At 51.9% G+C, this 15,086-nt stretch overlaps 1 protein-coding gene across 1 annotated transcript in view; it reads left to right on the forward strand.

The window, feature by feature from the left end:
* Nucleotides 1-14,820, forward strand: part of Alx4 (ALX homeobox 4) — a 36,118-nt gene extending 21,298 nt beyond the window's left edge. Inside the window, exons 2-4 of the mRNA XM_032903763.1 lie at nucleotides 5,321-5,631; nucleotides 12,079-12,207; nucleotides 14,045-14,820. Of these exons, the coding sequence (XP_032759654.1) occupies nucleotides 5,321-5,631; nucleotides 12,079-12,207; nucleotides 14,045-14,374 (770 nt within the window). The 3' untranslated portion in view covers nucleotides 14,375-14,820. The remainder of the gene's footprint in view (nucleotides 1-5,320; nucleotides 5,632-12,078; nucleotides 12,208-14,044) is intronic.
* The last annotated feature ends 266 nt before the right edge of the window (nucleotides 14,821-15,086 follow it).

The following is a 15,086-nucleotide window of genomic DNA, read 5'->3' on the forward strand; positions in this document are numbered from 1 at the left end:
TCCACAGGAATAACACTGGCTTCAGATTGTTCTAGAGCCTTTGGCACTCTGAGGGAAGACCTTTCTGGAGTAGGCATTACTTTGAACATTCACCCCTTGTCTCCCTTCTCTGGGTAGTCTTGATCTGATTGCTAGGCTTGGTGGTGTGTCCAAATGAAGGTGGATCTCTGTGAGTCTGAAGCCAGCTTGATCTACACAGTGAGTTCTAAGCCGTCAGGGGAGGAAATATGGAAAAGGGGAAACTTTAGGTCAGGATAAGCCAGGCTCTACTCGCTGTCTTGACTTAGGACACACCCACAAAAGGCTCCTTGCATGATTTGGGAAGGAAAACATTCAGTCAGAGTAAAATCTATGCAATGTCCCTGAAGGCTGAGGGAAAGGCAGGCTTGCTGCTGATGGCCTGGATTCAAACCGGCCTCTGTTGCTGCTCAACTGACTCCAGTACTGGGGTCACAGTGTCGAAGGATGCCACAGCTGGGCAAACTGGCACTTCCGGAGGCCACTTCTCTTGTGCAATGCAGTGGTCTGACACAGAGACGACTACTCTCTGGTAGGTGATGGATGCTGGTTTAGATCAGCAGTTCTTAACCTATGGGTCAAGACCCCTTTGAGGGTCAAACGAGCCTTTCACAGGGGTCACATATCAGATATCCTGCATATCAGATATTTACATTATGATTCATGACACTAGCAAAATTACAGTTATGAAGTAACAAGGGAAATAATCTTATGGTTTGGGGGTCACCACAACATGAAGAACTGTATTAAAGGGTCACACAACATTAGGAAAGTGAAAACCACTGGTTTAGATGCTGGCCCCTCCCTGCTGGTCCTGCTTGCTGTGTAAAGAGAAATGTCCTTTAAGGTCCACCCTGACTTTTTCCCCACCCACTTTCCCTCAGTCTCCTCCAGTCTTGGAAAGTGACATGTGTGTGCTCAGTTCCCCTTGTGTACCTGATACATACCTGGTCCCCTCTCCTGCTCAACACCAGCCATCTGCAAGTCTGCAGTGGGGCTGTGCAGAGTGGCTGCACGGGGAGGGCACACTGTAGTGTCTCTTGGCCATGACTCATCTTTTCTTCCACAGCCTCTCCCCACATATTTGAGCCTGTCCCTCCCTATGCTATGAGCTGAGACAAGACGAGTGACAAGACGCTCCCCTTGGGCAGTTGGAGAGCCGGACACCGAGGGCTTCGTTCACAACTAGTCAGAACCCCCCAGGCTGTGAGGGCTGAGAGGAGGACAGAGGGTTGACTTCCGCTCCCTGGGAGAGCTGTTGCAGGCACCTGGAAGGCAGGATTTTCTGGGCAGGCGGTGAGGGGTGAGGGTAGCAGGGAACCGGGGAGGACAATGGCCTCCTCTAGACAGGAGTAACCAGGGATTTCAGACCCATCTTATTGATGAGGAGTGCCAGCATGAGCCAGATTCTGAGCTACACAGGCCTTGCCCAGGCTACTGCCCTAGCCAGCCCCTCTGGACCTTTTGGCTGGCTTCACACAAGGTCCTCCATGCTTCCCTCGTCTCTGGACCCTACCTAATCCAAACAGACCCTGTCTGCTGAGGATCTCATAGGAGTCGTGGCAGGAACCATAGGCTTTAAGGTAGCTGGATGGCATACTTCAGACAGAAGAACTGTGTCCCAAGTCCCTGTAGCTGGGTTGGGGAAGGACCTTGGAGAGCTGGACCAGGAACGATAAACCAGATTCCCAGAGGACAAACAGGGGCTGGCTCAAGGTGCATGGCCTGGCTTCAGGGGCCCCAGGAGGAGGGGCCTTATAGATACAAAGCCAGAGTCTCCGGCCTTAGCTTGTCGTTCTGAGATAGGTAAGTATGGTTATAGACCTTGGGAGATTTCTCCTTTATTGTCTAGAGTAGGAGCCCAGCTTCAGCATTTAAAGCAAGAAAATTAATAATCAAAATTAGCATGCTGACTAGGGTAAAGGTTAACAACTGAACTCTCATTCATACCTGCTGGGAGACGGGAAAATCAGTTTTCTCCAGTGGAGTGACACTAAGTATATCAACTCCTCCAGGGTAGACCTCATGTTGTGTTGTAGGTGACAAACATATAACAGACTCCTTCTCCTTCGTGTGTGTGAGTGTGTGTGTGTGTGTGTGTGTGAGTGTGTGTGTGTGTGTGCGTGTGTGTGCTCAAGCTTTAATTTGGTTACAGTTTGGTGGGTTTTTTGAGAAGGTTGAATTTCGTTTCCTTGGTTGTATTAAGTTTTTATTTGTTTTTTGTTTTGTTTTGTTTTTTCTTAAAGAGCATAAGTTGGGTGAGGGATGGTGAGAGGATCTGGGAGGACTTGGGGGAGGGGTGGAATATGATCAAAATATATTTGAAGTTAAAAAATGTTTTAAATAACTAAAAAGTGAAAAAAAGGGCTGGCAAGCTGGAGGGATGGCTCAGTGGTTAGGACTCCTTGCTGCTCTTGCAGAGGACCTGGGTTCGATTCTCGGAACCCACACGGTAGCTCACAAGCATCCATAACTCCTGGATATTCATGTGGTGCACATTCGTACATAAGCAATGAATGTTTACGACGTTGGCATTGAGGCTTGGGGAGATGGCTGAGTTGGTAAAGCGCCTGCCACACAGGCGTGAGGGTAGAACCCAAGAGCACACTTAAAGCATCTGGGTGTGGTGGGATGTGCTTGTACCCAGCACTGAGGAGGTGAAGCCAGGTGGATCTGCGGCACTCTCTGCCCAGCCAGCCTAGTGGAACAGTAAGCCCCAGACCAACGGAACACCCTGCGTCCAAAAACTTGATAGATGGCTCCTGACCATGTGCATAAGCACCCGTGTGCACGTGTGAGCATGTGCACACACGCGTGCACACGCACACAGAGACACACAGATGCACAGTCCTTCTGGGGCTTTGATCTCAGTGCACACTTTGCTGTGTCCCCATCTCCCATTCACTTGTTCGTGGGTGACTAGATCTGGGCAGGGATACACCCTTACTTCTTTCTCATCAGAAGACTGTGAGCACTGCCATCCTCTCCTGTGGGGCCGGGATCTAGCTCTGTACTGAGGGTGCCTAGAACTTCATCTTAGTCACCTGTGCTCAGGGGCAGGACTTACGGGTGCTGAGAGGCCCTGGAAATAAGTCCTATGCCCTGGTAGTGTAGTCCCAGAGCAGGAGCGGTGTCTGTGGATAATCAGGGCATATCTTTTCTCTCTCTAGCTTTTTTCCCCTCAGTTTAAATGGGAGGCTAGGGTTAGTCCTTCCACCCCTGGTTTCTGTGTAGCTGCCCTCAACTGACCCTCATTCCCATGGGGTTCATGGGGCAAGGGTGAGCCTAGGGGACAAGGATAGGCCAGGAGGGGTGGCAGCTGCCTTCTCTGGCTGGGCTGCCAGGAAGTTGCACAAGAGGAGTGCTTATTTTGGGTGAGCTGGGTGGGATTTCTTTTCTTAAAAAAAAAATGAAAAAGAAAAAAAAGCATAAAACTTATTTGTCTGCCAGGAAGATAAATATCTTTGCTGGAAGCTCTTGGTTCTGCTGGCAGCTGCAATTCACACAAAGCTGTCACCGAAGCTGCGCTCGCTCGCTGGCTGTGTAAGTTGGCTTCACATGGCTGCCATTTGTAACGCCACTGGTTTGGTCAGCCACCCCCCCATAGATGCTTCCAGGCCTGCTCTGGGCACCCTCTCCTCCCTTTCTTCAGTGTCAGAGTTGGAAGGAGACTGACAGGGGCAGAAAGTCTCCCTCACCCTTCCTAATGCTCACAGGGAGTGTGGTAAACTTGAAGCATCAATCCCCCAACCCCTGATCTGAATGGCATCAGGAGGTCAAGGTTAGAGGCATCATCCTGATCCAAAATGCAAATGGCGGCAGGAACCTGTTTCCAGAAGAAACAGAGAGTCAGACCGGATGACACTTATATTCACCTCACACGCTTGTTGTGAATGGATGGGACTTGTGCGCATTTAAGGATTTCCCACCATCTCCCTCCACGTCTATTAATGGTTCTCCCACTGAACCTATCTCTTTCTTCCCAAGTCTCAAATAAAGGTATGTCCAGGTGCTTGCTCTGGCGGCATATGTACTAAGCATATGGCCAGAAAGGGGCTTCCCACATCTGGAGACGTGCCTTGATTCCCATCCCATCCCCTGGTGCTTGGATACATATGTGCACCCCAGGGACTCCTCTCGTGGAGAACTTGTCCTGGGTCACAATCCTCTTATGCTGGCAGGGCCTGGAAGCCTCAAGGCCAGACCAGAAGCAGGCATCAGTAATGGTGGAAGGTTACATAGTCAGCTGGCTGAGTGCCTCTCCCTTTCTCACAGTCCATAAGAAATATCCCATGGGTCTCTTCATTCACCCCAAAATTATAAAGGGGAAAGTGAGCCACAAAGGCTTCATTAGGAGAGTGGAGCTGTAAAGTCAGAGGTGTGGCACAGAAACCCTGGTGCCTGGCCCTGGAGCCCAGACTCTGAGGCCCCTGCTATCGTGAGGCAAGTGTGTGTGCTCGGATGGATGGGTGGGCCAGGAGCTCCTACCCTCCTACCCCGGTCTCCACCTCCCCACTCATGACCTGTGTGGCTTGGCTTGGTTCCTTGAGGCTCTGATTTTCCAGGAATCTACCATGGGAGCCTCATTGTGTCAGCAATCGGCAGTCAGGGCCTGGGCTGTGAGCTGTGTTTACAATGATTCTCTGTGGCCCCTAAGAGGCCATCCCCAGGAGTGAAGGATGCCTCCCAGTTGTGGTAGACAGTGGCAGCTGCTATGAATGGGACCCCAGCATGCACCCACATTTCAGTGAACCCCGCCTGCTAAAGGCCCCTCTGCAGACAGTGTTATAGGTGGAGTGGGGGGATGTGGGGTGGGTCTCAGTGCTAAAGTCTGAGACAGTCTCCAAGGCTTCGCTATGGAATACCATGATACCAACTATGGGTATCAATGTTGTCCTTTCTCTTTCCCACCAAGTCCACTGTGGCTAGAGGAATTCTACCCAAGAAAACCTCCATATTGTGTCAGATAGCCATTGGGCCCATTTCCAAAGAGATTTTGGCTCCTTTGAACCCTTCTAGGGGAGGAGTCTTACAGCCATAAAGTGGAGAGAAAGCCACCAAGGTCAGACTGACCAATCTAGAGCTACATAACACTGGTGCCAGAAGGGCCATTCTACGATGATGCCACAGAGGGTGAGGGAGGGGGACAGACTTGCCCAAAGTCACCCAGCAGGTTGAGGAAAAACTAGAGTATGGAGCTTGAATCTCTTGGCCTGGTACTCAGTGTGCCTCTGGGAGGGTCAAGTGTCCTCCCCTCTCGATTCCCAGATTCAAGTTTCTAACCTTCCTTTCTCTTCCTCAGCCAAAGAGAGCAACCTGGGTGAGCCAGAGCTGCCCCCTGACTCTGAACCCGTGGGCATGGACAACAGCTACCTCAGTGTGAAGGAGACAGGGGCCAAGGGGCCCCAAGACCGGGCTAGCGCTGAAATACCAAGCCCCCTGGAAAAGACCGACTCTGAGAGTAACAAAGGCAAGAAGCGGCGGAACAGAACCACCTTCACTAGCTACCAGCTGGAGGAGCTGGAGAAAGTCTTCCAGAAGACACACTACCCTGATGTGTATGCACGGGAGCAGCTGGCTATGAGGACCGACCTCACCGAGGCCCGCGTGCAGGTCAGCCATGACAGGGCCAATACAATGAATGCCCTCACCATCACTATCCAAACCCAATTTAACCCCACTCAGCACAACCCAACACAGTCCCATATAGCTAGCTGAGCACAGTGCAACCCACCATACACAGGTCGGTTCAGCCCCAGGCCAGCACAACTCAATGCAGCATGACCCACTTACTGTATAGCACGATCCAGTGCAATGCAGCTCAGACCAATACAACCCACCTCAAAACGGTACAACTCGCTACACACAGTTTCGTACCTCAGCACACATAGTTTAACTCACCCAGTACAAGCCAATCCAACAGCACAATAGAACCCAGTACAACCCAACAAGACCCAGCACAACGTTATAATAGCCCAGAACAATCGAGTCAGCATAATTTACCACACACAGGTCAATTAAACTTAATACAAACAAACCCAATGTAACACAGCACAATACAACACAGTAGAAAGACAACCCAGGACATGTTATAGCTCAGCTCAACCCAGTACAACATGGCCCAAGCCAATATAATAGAGCCCAACATAGCCCAGCAGACCTAACACAGTCTAGAACAACACAAGTCAACTGTGTGACCCACAGTACACAGCTCAGTGCAACCCTGTACAACCCAACTCTATCGAATCCAATATTAGCCGAACCAATGCAATGCAACTCATCTCTCCATAGTACAACATACCATACACAGCTCAACCCACCTCTCCATAGTATAACATACCATACACAGCTTAACCCATCTCTCCATAGTACAACATACCATACACAGCTCAACCCAGTTCAATACAGCATAACCCAGTGCGACCCAAACTCAACACGCTCATCCCAGTCCAACCCAGTGCCAAACAAACTCAACACAGTCATCCCAGTCCAACCCAGTGCAACCCAAACTGAACCCAACACAACAGTGCCAGACTGCAAACTCAACACAGTTCACCACACACAGCTCTATTCAGCACAGTTCGACTCAGCTAAACGCCACCCAACTCCACGTAGCCTATTATAAAATCAACAGGACCAAAGCAGGTCACTTTCTTCCACTTGTTCTGCTTCCTCTTAGGGATAGACTCTATGACTGGTCACATTCTCTTGCCCCTAAAATGAGAAACCCGTGATTACTCACCGTGTTGTTTGTGAGACAGGGTCACATGTAGCTCAGACTGGCTTCTGTCTTGCTATGTAACCACAGCTGGCCTTGAACTACTGACCCTCTTGTCTTGCCTTTCGTGCTCTGGGATTACAGGTTTGGGTCACACCTAGCACACGCAACAAAGGCAGCAAATATGTGCAATTCAGTGGCCCTGCTTTTCCAGAGGGTGGTCCCCTGTAGGAAATCATAGAAACAAAAGAGAAAGCCCAAATGCCAAAGTATGTATGACCAAGCCCACAAGCAAGAGTTCAAGCTTCAGTTTAATATGATATCAACTCCATAGTCAGATGGCTTTTCAGCCCAAAGCATGACAAGAATGACACCTGTGGGTTCTGTGCAGGCAGGAGCCTGACACATGTGAACACAGAGGGCTTCTTTTCTTTTTTAAACATGTATGCATGTGTATGTGTTATGTGTTCATGCATGTTATGTTCATGTGTGTTTACAAATGATGGGAGATGCATGCACAAGTATATGTGTGTGTGCATATGTGCATGTGTCTGTGTGCATGTTCATGTGTGTTTACAAGTGAGGGAAGACGCATGCACAAGTATGCATGTGCATGTGCGTGTGCATGTGTGTGTATACACACGTGCGCACGCATGTATGTGAAGGTCAGAGGTTAACATTAGATGTCTTTCTCAGTTGCTCTTATTTCTTTAGACAAGCTCTTTCCCTGAACCCCAAGCTTGCCAACTTAGCTAGACTATGCGACCACTGAGCCTCCTCTCTGCCCCCCTGGCCAGCATTGGAGTTACAGGTGTGCACCCCCATGTTTGGCTCTTTCCAGTGGGTTCTAGGGATCTGAATTCAGGTCCTCTTGCTTCCATGGTGAGTACTTTACAGACTGAACCATCTCCACAGTCCCTAGGCAATCTTCCTTTTTAATGGGCAGGGCACTGTGGCCTGGGCCACAGGGAGTCAGAACAAAGAGCTCCACCGTCCTGGGCAGTCTCATGGACACTGTAGCTTCTGTTCTCCTGGCAGTTACGAGACCAGCTGAAGGACCATCAGCTTCAGGAAGTCCTGTTTAACACATGGAGGCATCTGCCATTTAGCTTGGGCACATAGAAACTATGTGGAAAACCTGCAGCCCCTAGACGCCGCAGTTGCTGGAGCGTGCTGCAGTCTGTGGTGTGATGAAGAACGGCAGAGCAGCTGGGCTTTACTGTCGTGCCCCAGCCTCTCGTGTCCCACGAGACCTCACCTCCTGAGATTCCAGCTCCCAGAGGAGCCCCAGCTTCAGCTCAGGATTGGGGGTAGACAGAAGGGGTAGAGAGGGGGCAGCTGGATGCAAGTCCACTGTACCAGTAGACAGGTAGCATGTTCAGGTGGGGTAAACCTGTTTGCTTTCTGCTTGTATGTGTGCACTTGTGTGTGTGTGTGTGTGTGTGTTACACGCACACTTCTGAAATGAATGTGTGTGTCTAGAGCTTAGGGAACACTCAGCAGGAGACAGAGAACAATACAGACCAAGTATTCTGAGTCACTGCTATATAACCAGGTGAGTGCTTTGTTGACACACAGGGACATACCCAGGCCTACTTCCGAAACGCTGAGAAAATTTACAGCTAGAAATTTGTTTTAGTTTAAGGTCAGAAACCATTTCAAGAAATGGGGTGACTATGTTAAAAAAAATAAAACCCCACCAGGGTTAGACTCCTTGTTGTTTAAATTCAGCCTTGTACTTCCTGACAGCCAAGGTAGAAAGGGAAACCCTAATATATCATCTATCTTCCTATCAAACAGGAAGGTTATGGAATTACTGAATGGTAGTTCAGAAAAGACCACGTCTTATTTTGATGAGGAAGGAAGACCCAGATGTTGGAAGTGATTGCCCAGAGTTAACCACGATGCAGAAGCAGTTCTGAGCCTGGGATCCAGGACGCCCCAGCTCGGGGACAGTGCTTTCCGACTAGCTTGCTGTTCTCAGGCACATGCCAGATTGTTCTTAGACTTTTCTCTGTACAAAGGCAGCAGGGTGGGTGGGATCTCTATGTGCGTCAAACCTCTGGGTTGAGCTCTGAGCCTGGCAGTGCCCTGGGGCCGGCGGGGGGTGGGGAGTGCAGGGGTGTACTAGAACCGCCTTGCTTGCCTCTGCGGAGTTTGCTCAGGACCCACACACTGCTTGCTGGTGGCAAGCCAGGTGCCTGGTGTACCGTGATGGCAGGAACAGGGAGGGGCCAATGGGTGGTCCCAAGATGGTCCTTCATGGGAAACAGCCTGGGGTCTGGCCCTGCTCCAGGGGGCTTCGAGGCCTCTCTCTGCTGTCTGGGATTCCAATCTCCACAGCTGGTGTCTGAAGACAATGAGACTGGAGCCTCCCCGCCCTGGGCCACCCCACCCTGGCCCCAGATGGGCTGCGGTTAGAGAGGCCTCCTCCAAGACAGTTGGTTCCTTGAATGGCCTAGTCCTCCAGAGAGGCCTGTGCTGAGTGGGCCAGGCCCGGGTGGGCTGGGAACGGGGTGGTCCTGGCCACAACATCCAGAATGGAGGCACGGCAGGGACCTTGGTGAGCTCTCCTCCTGGGGGCTTATAGAGACGAGCCTGTGGTTGCACGAGCCCCGAGGCACAGAGGCACAGTTGGGGGTCAGAGATGGGAGGACACCGATTCTCTGCACAGAAACACATACTGGAGTGCAGAGGGAGGCACCAGGTACCATGGTACTTCTAGAGGCTGGGAGGATATTGAAGGCAGCCAGGCTAATAGCTTCCGCCAACGGGGGGACAGAAAAAGGCAGAATTTAGTCTCGGGCCTCAGGCACAGAGTAAAAAGATAGGGACTAAGGACCACCTGGAGAAGGAGGTCCCTGGTAGGCCAGCCCCACCGATCTGGGTTTATCTACTCTGCTCTGCCCCATCTCCAACCACCTTCATCAAATCTTCATCAAATGATCCTTCTCCCCACCCTCCCCCAAACAATGCTCTTGGCTACCCCTTCCCAGATAATGGGACTCACACCCCCCTCGAGTACCATATCCCATCCCTCGCCCCCACTCCTCTCATCCCTGATCCCTTTGCCTGACACCGACTTATGCTCTGGACCCTTCTCAGGCAGACCTGGTTCCCAGAGTCCGTCCTCAGTGATATCGTACACCTCCACCTCCTCTCCACAACAGACACTGGAACCCTCAGGCACAAAACCTTAGCAGGAGCAGCAGCAGCTTCTCTTGCCTCTGCCCCCCAAGAGAGGAAGGAGTGGGGCTATATATTTTGGTGCTTCTAGTGCCCCCCTCCAGAAAACCCTGGGAGGCGGAGGATGGAGCGGAAGACTGAGCTCAGTCTGCAGGAAATTAAACATGAAATGAAAACAAGCTCCTCTGATTGATTCCTCCAGCCCCCCCAGCCCCCACTGCAGCCGCTGATAAAGGGGATCCCATTTCACCATGCAGAAGAGCCCCCATGTCTTCCATTCTCCCAGTGGGCATCCTGGGCCTTCACCCCAGGCCTAGCCAGAGTAAAAGTACCCTTCCCCCAGGCTCTGGGGCAGGGGCCGAGACCCTGAACCTTAAAGAGAGCTGGTCTCTAGGGAGGTCACAGGAAGGACACTGTGTGTGTGTGTGTGTGTGTGTGTGTGTGTGTGTGTGTGTGTGTGTGTGTGTGTGTGTACGCGCGTGCACACACATGCACATGACCAGATAGTACCTTTGTGTGTAAATGTGTATATAAGTCAGAGTAGGAAAGTAAAGGAATACACCCACTTTCCCTACCCGACTCTAATGAGACACACTTCCTGCAGACTTTGACCACTTTTCTTCAGCAAGAGAATGAGGTCAGGAGTCATAAACAAACAGCTCAACTGTTCTAGAAACTTCATGCTGTGTTCCCATCTGCTGTCTCCACTTCTACTCTGACATCAGCCCAGACCTCAGCCCCATCCTAAGGATGTGGAACTTGAGGATTTGGGCAGTTCAGGCACTGCCATGGGCCCATTTTTAAAAGATGCCCTGGAAGCCTCCCATGCCAGCGCCTCAGGAAGGCCCACACTTACTGTTCCTCATCTTTCTCTGCCATGGTTCTTGAGGAGTCTGGGTGTTCTCAGGCAGGATGGCAGAGAGGCTACTCTGGTCTCCATCTCAGAAGTGTGGCTGATTGCCACAGCTAGGGATGCCCTGCCCTGCCCTGTTAATGTCTTTCTCAGAGTCTAGACCCCAAATAGCAGCCTGGGTGCAGACCGCAGGGGCACAAACCTGTCCAGCTTTTGCCACTGTAATGGCTATCAACAAAGCTCACAATTGTGGACCACGCAATTGAGTTACAAAACCAATGGATTTTTAAAAGTGTTTTAAGCAAGTTTACACTTTTGTGTTGGGCTGTGTTTGCAGCTATCCTGTGGTGCATGCGGCCTGCAGGTGACAGACTGAGTGCACATGGCTGAGCCTGTGTACATCTGAATCTACTGAGCCCACTGGAAGATAGAGAGAAAGCTGTCGGCATTGTCCTCTAGGAGAGCCTGCTCTGCCCTCTTCCCATTGTTCTTCTCTCCTGCCTCTCCGACTGCATCCTCCTTTCTGTCCATAACCAGCCCAGTTCCCTGGGGTAGCAGCCTGCTCTTGCCCTTTTCCTCGTATCTTAGGAAGGTTCTCAGCCACCCCATCAGAGATCCACATTTACATCTCTCCTGGCTCTGAGTTTGGTCAAGCCAATGGTGTAGCACCTATATACCTCAGTGACAGGTAGCACCTGTCCAGCACCAGTCAGTCTGTATAAGATTTTTCAACAGCCACCCTACCGACGCCTCACTAAGGGCAAACTCCACAGTCTAGCTCTTGTTTCCACACATCTTTCCTGTTTCAGAGGGCTTCACTCACCATAACATGAAGGAATTGGCTAAGGGAAGAAATTTCTAGAAAAGGTCTTCATAGCTCGATGGGATTCTTCCTGGAGTCTGGAACCCTCTGCATTTTGCATACAGTGCCAGGAAGACCAATGACCAATGGCTTGTACTCATTATCTATGTCTCCTGTGTGTGTGTGTGTGTGTGTGTGTGTGTGTGTGTGTGTGTGTGTTCGTGTGTGTGTGTGTGTGTGCAATATTTGCCTGTTCTAGTATCTGAAGCTTACACAGTTAGGCCCCAAATCACACTGATGGTTACTGGAATAATGGCATCCTTCCCAACTCTGACAATTCTACATAGTTCTCATACCAAAGAGGGAAAGGTGCAGATTGACTCTTTGTGCCCCTAACACACACACACACACACACACACACACACACACACACACACACACACACACACTGCCTGAGAGCAAGGCCTAACCCCTGTGACTACTCGCTGCTTTGTCCTGTAGGTTTGGTTCCAGAACCGGAGGGCCAAGTGGCGAAAGAGGGAGCGCTTTGGGCAGATGCAGCAGGTCCGAACCCACTTCTCCACGGCCTATGAGTTGCCCCTCCTCACCCGAGCCGAGAACTATGCCCAGGTACATCCCCCTGCCCGTTATGTTGCCTCTGACCCTAGACCTGGGATGATGCAGAGGAGGAAGACTAGGCTCAGGGACGCCAGGTGTATGCCTGTTTGACCCTGACTGGGAGACCGAGAATGCTGGGACAGTGCTGTCCTCTGCTGTGGTAAGCATCTGGCAGACAGAAAACCAGGAGCTTTCCAGGGTGTTGGCTGTCCCTCAGGGCACTCCAAGTAAGGATGTGCTGAGATAGCAAGGACTTGTGGTCAGGTTGAAATGCACACGGGCCCAAGACAAAGGTTCCACGGAGTCTTAGAGCCTTGCTCTCTTCATATGTATCTGCAGCTCTCTGAGGCCCAGCTTCTTTGTGTGTAAGTTGGACACGATGTAAGTGTCTGCTTCAGCTCTTCTGTAACACTATTGTAGGGTCTAGGGTCATTGTTTCTGGAAGGTAGCTGCATGGGCTTGACACTCAGGCATCTGCCTGCTGTCTCCCTTCCCTTTTCCAGAAACTTCCCTCCTGTCCACCAGCGAGAACAAGGAGCATTGTGAGTGATGCCAGGCACTGGGGCATCTGGACAGATGTCCTCTTGTCTGAGCGTGCATCCCTGGCACCTCTCTCATGACCTACCTCTGCCTAAGCCTCCTCTAAGTCCTGAGACTTCCCAGCTGCCAGTCACACCAGTGCTCCTGAGTGTGCACAGCTGCGATGCTATCAAACAGCCCCCGCCATCCCACCCCTGACCTGGCCAGTTCTGTACCTCCTCCACCTCCCCCAGGATTTGAGGGTCAGAGGGCAGACCTCGCTGTGAGGCTGAGGAATGAGGGGTGTCTAGTACATCAGCTTCACCTCTGGTCACATTCTTTAATGCCTGTCTTCCCTCTCCCTCTGTCTTCCCAGGGCCAACCCCTGGCTCTCGCTCTTTGCCCTTGATGGCTGCCATCTGAGCTCAGAGCTAGAGGGAGGGAGCCAACAAGAGACATTTGCCCGTCTCTCCCACCTGCCCCACAGACTCAGATCCTAGATCATGTCCAGGAGGGGGTGGTGATCACATTGTCCCACTCTGGGGCATGCTGGGGCCAGGATCAGTGTGTGCTCAGTCTACAGGCAGTTCTTGAGAGCATTAGGAGTTCCTGTGGCCCTTTAGGACCCACTGCCCAACTGGTGGTTCTAGAGGCCTCCTTGAATTCTTGCCACCTTAGGGATGTGCATGCTAGGAGAATCCTGTCTGAAACAACTGAGAGCCTAGAATGTACAGCTGAAAGGAGCTGGTCCTTTCTTCAAAGGGAACCTAGGCACCCCACATTCACCCCCTTGGAGATGCTTAGAGAGCAGAGGACACTGAGGCTAGATGTGGGAGCTGGGGAGAGAAAAAGAATATCAGTAGAAGAGAAGATGTGTAGTTGAGCCTCACCTCAGAGGTGCGGCCACTTCTTCACTGCTGGACTAGTTGGGAACCTTCAAGGGTTCTGTCTTGGAGCCTTAGGCATTGACCTAGGCCTATGGGAGCACTCAGATGCCTGCTCCCCACAGTGATCCCTACATCGCCCCGACCTGCAAGCCTGGAGTCTGTGTCGTCCGCCCCCCGCCCCCAAAGATGCTCTCAGGTCAATCCAGAGCAATGCTTTGCCTGGACCCTAAGGCAGTTTGAAACAATCCTTGCTACTGAATATCGGGTATGGACCTACCCTGGAAATTGAAATTCTAAAACATAAATTCACCACCAGGGGTTCCCTGGGCATCTTTAATGTCAGACACGAAAGAATGGTTTCATTGCAATGATGGACAGCTGAGCCCTTCTGTCCCACTGCCCTCCCAGCTAGCCTGTGACATCTCTTCTTTCACTGTCCCCAGATTCAGAACCCGTCCTGGATTGGCAACAATGGGGCTGCCTCGCCAGTGCCAGCCTGTGTGGTCCCCTGTGACCCAGTGCCTGCCTGCATGTCCCCTCACGCTCACCCTCCTGGCTCTGGAGCCAGCAGCGTCTCCGACTTCCTGAGTGTCTCTGGAGCCGGCAGTCACGTGGGCCAGACACACATGGGCAGCCTGTTTGGAGCAGCTGGCATCAGTCCGGGCCTCAACGGCTATGAGATGAATGGCGAGCCAGACCGCAAGACCTCGAGTATTGCTGCCCTGCGCATGAAGGCCAAGGAGCACAGTGCAGCCATCTCTTGGGCCACATGACAGAGCCCCTCCTGCCACTCCTGATGTCATCCCTTTCCCTGGGGCCCTGGTCATGCCCCTGTTTTCCAGGCCCCCAGCTTCCCATTTGACTTTCCTCTTAGGAACCTGGCCTGGCCCAGGGGCCTGGCCCTCAGCACTTTCAGCCACCCCAAGTCTGAGACCCCAGGGACTGCTGGGAGGGAGGGGGCGAGGGTAGGCTCTTGCCCCTCCCTGGCTCTGAGGTCATGACCCCTGCTCCCTGCCAAAGGCAGTGGAGAAAGCCAGGTGGCCCTGTGTGTAGCTTTGCATCACGTAAGCTGAGGCCCTGTCTCTCTTCCTGTTCTTTTGCCCCTTCCATTTGACTTGAGTCAAAGTTGGGCTCCCTTCCAGACCTAGCAGCTTCAACAGTCCAGCCTCGTCTAGCCTTCCTTTTTTCTGTGGGGTCTCCTGGTCTCCGGGCCTATGGCTGCGTGTCTTAAGTAACAAGCTGCCATGCAGGGCCGGTTCCTCACTTCCTTTGCTCCCTGAAAACACATAGAATCCCACGTTCTGTATCTAAGGCGTCTGCTCATCCACCCACCCAATGGGCCCTGGTGACTGTGTCTTTACTGTCCCCTGTGACAGATGTGCCTGGAAGAAGTAGGAGGTGAGAGGAGGGGACAGAGCTGAAGGACGCTGTTGAAGTCCACCCCTAGCCCTCATGGAGATGTGGGCCAGCCTTTGCTCCTGCAGC

This window comes from Rattus rattus, chromosome 5 (assembly GCF_011064425.1).
Source record: "Rattus rattus isolate New Zealand chromosome 5, Rrattus_CSIRO_v1, whole genome shotgun sequence".
NCBI lineage: Eukaryota > Metazoa > Chordata > Mammalia > Rodentia > Muridae > Rattus > Rattus rattus.